Raw genomic sequence first — 5,000 nt, 5'->3', positions numbered from 1 at the left:
CCCTGCATGCCAAAGCTGCTTTTTCAGTAAATTAGTGAATGTGTAGACTACACTGGATACTTGGTACTGTGCTACATTTGGATTACGTATTATCGTTAATATATATATACATGTATATATGTGTTTATATGTTTATATATATATATATATATATAATGAAAGGTATTGTCAGTATGGTGTAAACACATATAAAAGAAGGATTAGTAGTGAAAGGTATGGTTGGTATAGTATTAACATTTACTATTCCTTCACTCCTCTTTTGTGACAGCCAAGAACTGTGAGACTAGCCATGAAGCAGGCAAACAATAACTAGCATGGAGGAATTCATCTCTTATTTGATGGACATGACCAGGCCACAGAGATCATTTCTTTTGCAGAAAATGTACATAAGCAATGGATCTCAAGCAAAATTTGAGGTCTACCATTATTTGCACTTCTCACCTGTGCCACTCTCACAATGCATTATCACTAAATCCTACAAAGAACACTGGCTCCATGTCTTTGGCTGTATGGCAAAGGCCAACAAACCTATTCTAAATGTATATGGCAGGATTGAGCTTAGACTTTTTCCTTTTTTGAGAGCAGATCACCAGGGTGGTCTACATGCCATATCTTATTAGAATATCCGTGGTGGTGGTATGTTGTCCTTTCTCGAGAGTGCTCAAGGCACATAAGCCATGTCAATTCACTCTGCTGTGTCTCTGAAGCAACTGTGGATTAACTTCACTTTCTGCTGATTGCATTCTATAGTATCATATTTAATAGGCCAGGTGTATAGCTATGAGAACTGCAATGTCATGTGTACTAATGCATTGTTATATGTATGACTGCATTACCAGTATTTGCCTTATTGTGATGCCTTATATGCATCTCTGTTATCACTAATGGGTCCTGCATTATGTGTATATATACTGTAATGCATCAGTAATATCAGTTACCTGACTTCACTATGAAGGCTCATGGCTTTCGCATGAGCAACACTTACATACCCAATGATCTCACCAGTTATGTAATTTCCTAGGGTAAAAAACCTTCAAGACTGTTTCTGTTGTTCCACTCAACCTGCATATATCTTCATCATACATGGCACTATGAGTATATAGGAAGAAAGCATCACAGGATTTTTTTTTTCTGTCTTTTTCTTTTTTCCTTTTTTCCATTATTTTTGTTTGCACAGATGCTCCAGAAGTTCTTAGTCACCAAGGAGTCAATTAAGTCTACCTGATTTCTCTTTTTTTCCCAGTTGCCTGAATTTAAAGAAAGAAATTTTTTATTTTTATTGTTATTATTAATGTTAACAATGTTCTAGTAATGATGAGGTTAGTAATGATTATAATAGTAATAAGGATCATAAGCATTATAGATAAAACTTGTCCCCCCCAAAAAAAAAAAAAAAAAAAAAAATTAAGGACCAAGGTAATTAGGTGAGGTCAGATAGGCTTAGTAATCAATCTTTTTGGTAGCTAAGTACATGTGAAACCATCTATGTGTAAACAAAATTGACAGAGCCCAGTGGATTGGGTACTAGTAGGTTAAAAAGCTATTCTTTATTCTAGCTCTCATTTCAAGATCTGTGTAAGTAGTATAATCATTCCTCATCATTGGGGAGCTAATGCTATGCTAGCAGGGGCGTATAGCTGCATTCACCCTGACTTCCTAGGTCATCGCACAGGCTTCCTTCACACAGGGTTGTCTCAAACAGAGATAACCTGGTGGGCAGGATCATCCTGTGGGAAATGAGCCAGGTGGTCATATAGAATGAGTTGGCGATCAGAGATTGTGCAAGTAACCAGTCCTGTACCAGTCTCACAGTGCAACAGTTGGTTGGACACATGGTCCCGCCAACTGTACCCCATGATCTGGCGCAAGGACCTGTTACAAAAGGCATCAAGAAGAGATTCCAAAGCACAAGATAGCATCCAGGTTTCACTACTGTATAGTAAACCTGGCAGTGTCAGGGCCTAGAAGATACGTAACTTGGTCCTTTTGCACAGGTACCAGCATCTCCAAGTACTCTTGTCAAGAGATTTCAGGACCCCTGCTGGCAAGCCAATCCATCGATTGGCTTCCTGGCCTGACAGCCCAAAGTCATGAACTGCACTACCAAGGTATATAAAACTCTTAATGACCTTGATGTTCTCACCGCAAGCACATACCAATTGAACAGAATCTCCTAGCAGACCCCCAAAGTCCTGGATCTTGGTCTTGGTCCAGGAGACCTCTAGCCCCAGGAGCTTCACTTCATTGCTAAATGCATCTAGAGCCACCACAGGTTTCCAGAGATTCAGAAAGAATAGCAACATCAGCAAAATCAAGGTCTGTAACCTTGATATTGCCCAGAGTTGCTCCACAGTGACTTTGGACTGTAGCTCTACCCAGTATCCAATCCATGCAAGTGTTGAAAAGTGTTGGTGTAAGAACACAGCCTTGCCTCACTCCTGAACTAACAGAGAAGAAGCTTGACAGGCCACCACCACACTTTACAATACTTTCAGTATGAGTATACAGGCTTACAATTAATCTGATAATCCTTGTTGGGATTCCTTTTAGTCTCAGGATCTTTGGGTGGTATAAACCACAAACTTCTTAAATTAAGAATCAGCGAACAAGTAGCATGATGTTAAGGGGTGATTTTCCTTATATGGTCATTTGTGGTCAAGCTGATGTTATACATACATGTTTTATTGTCTTTAGACATAGTTTCAGTTTACCCATAATAACCTAGCAAAGGTAAATATGTAAAAATATGCCAATATTAGAAAGGCTCCTTAGACACTATTATTAAATTCTCATTAATGTCACTTGAACACGATGCAGGGGACATCTGATCCTAAAATGGCAAGCAGGAGAAGGAGAACGAATAAAAAAAATCATAGTTTTGAGATCAGGGCATCTACAAATTTTGACAGCTGTTATCATTTGTCACATCAAGATAAGTGTGCTGACCTGCAAAGCAACTTTAGTAAAGGCCACATATAATGTGAAATGTTAAATGAAGTAAAGCAGGAGAACTTCTTAGTGTAGGAAGGGGAAAAACAGTTAAGGGTGGCTAGCTACCTTGAAATTGACAAAAAAGTAATAAAGGAGGGGGTTGGTTGAGTCTTTGTTAATGAGTGTTAGTCTCATCCTGTAAATATCCTCTTTAAAAGAGGCTGGGAAGTAGTGAAACAGTGCACATCTCATACAAATGTCTCTTTTCCTAGATATAGATATAAATCATGTATAAGATAGAACAAATGTCTTATTGTTAGCATACGTGTGTGACCTGGCACCACTCCCTCCACCAGGGACAAAATAAAATGTCAAAAACTATGTTTTTTTGCCATAACTTGTTGTCAAATGACTGTTGGCAGCTTCCTGCATAAACAGACGTCTACCAGATTTTTTCTCTTTTTGTAAGATTCTTCGGAACGTTGCCCTGTAAATGGTTTCGGTAATATCCAGGAATTTTAGTTTTTTAACACCTGTTATTTCTTTGCCTTGTGGATGAACAACAATATAGTTGGAAATTTTGAACTGGGTACATTTAGTAATGAAGGTTTATTTTCTGTTGTAATTAAAAGAATTATAAACTGAGGGTATACAATTGACTTCACAACTCCATTTTAATCATTGAGCAAATGGGCTAAATTAAATGGCTCATAAGGAAACCAAGAATAAAAATCAACCTGGGAAAGGATGTTTAAGCCGTGCTCTTTGTAGCTTACTCCTTTAGCCACACTGAAGTTTAGATCCATGCCCTAGTGCACGTACCAGGGACAAACAATGCTTGTCAAAATATCTGCCAGTTGAGGGACTAGAATAACCTGTGACTAAGCCAATGATTTTGTATTGTTAATTCTGTGATCATTATAGACAGAGAGACAAATCTAGTCTTTTGTTTGGTTATCATCCGTGGAAGTACAAAAAATTCATACTTGTATGAAGATACAATTTGGCAAAAATGTTTATAATATGCCGATGTCATAGGTATTTTTGACAGATATACAAGATCATTTTATAATAAAAATCTCTGAATGAATAAATAATTAATAATTGTACACTAGTAATATCAATAAAGGTAAAGCCAAAATGATTTTAAAACTAGATGCATTTGCAAAGTCTGATATATCCATGTTCTATAAAAAGTGCATTTATCTACTTATTTTCACCATATGAAGCATTGTTAGATAATAAGGTTAATCATAAACGGTAACACCACAAGTAAAGGAAAAGTATAGCAGAAAGCACCGCTCACAACCTTGGTCCTCTCAAAGTTCAGTATTAACTTACCATGCATATTGAGGTGAATACAAGATTTGCCAGGGGCTGTTAGGGGCCATACCCCCCCCCCCCCCCCTCCATCAACCCTCCCCACAGGTATTGCCTGAAGGGCATGCCCAATCAATGCAATTTAGGTTGTTGAATAAAGTGTATGATATGGAGTTGTTGATTTGGTTTATCTCTGGTGTGTGTGTCTGTTCTGACACACACCGGATAATAACAATATCAGAGTAAAGTAAACTACTATAACTTCTATTATATTCCTAATCCCTATTGGACCAACAATACACTTTGGTGTATTGTAACAAATTTTGCCTTATAGTTTCACAAATTTCATATTTTCCAGTTTCACAGCAATCCAAGGAATTTAGCAAAATGGAAATATTTTACAATTAATTTTTCTTCTCATAATCTGCCAACTGCAATACTTGAAGAGCTAGAGATATGTGTTTATTAGTATGAGGAAAATACAATTAAAATCTTATAAAACATATTTTGATTTATTTGTAGCATAATTGGTTGAACAGATTTGATTTTAGAATGCCATTTAGAAATAAGTGATTGGATGTCAGTATGTCTTCCCATTCTTCATAAAAGATCATTTTTATTCTTTTCATGGTGATTTTAATATTTTTATTTTCATTTTCAGACTGCTTCCACAAAAGCCAAGTTAAAGACAAAGTTTAATTTTGAACTATCAGCTGATGTCAGTGACTCTCTCAAGAACGGGTCTGTGA

General features: G+C 36.9%; 1 protein-coding gene across 1 annotated transcript in view; it reads left to right on the top strand.

The window, feature by feature from the left end:
• LOC125034839 (methyltransferase-like protein 17, mitochondrial) overlaps positions 1–5,000 on the top strand; it is a 15,625-nt gene that overhangs the window by 286 nt on the left and 10,339 nt on the right. Inside the window, 1 exon segment of the mRNA XM_047626853.1 lies at positions 4,913–5,000. This exon segment is cut by the window's right edge and continues 87 nt beyond it. Within this exon segment, the coding sequence (XP_047482809.1) occupies positions 4,913–5,000 (88 nt within the window).

Source organism: Penaeus chinensis, chromosome 18 (genome assembly GCF_019202785.1).
Source record: "Penaeus chinensis breed Huanghai No. 1 chromosome 18, ASM1920278v2, whole genome shotgun sequence".
NCBI classification, from domain to species: Eukaryota; Metazoa; Arthropoda; class Malacostraca; order Decapoda; family Penaeidae; genus Penaeus; species Penaeus chinensis.
The sequence above is the reverse complement of the archived record's forward strand: the minus strand, read 5'-3'. Positions and strand labels throughout refer to the sequence as shown.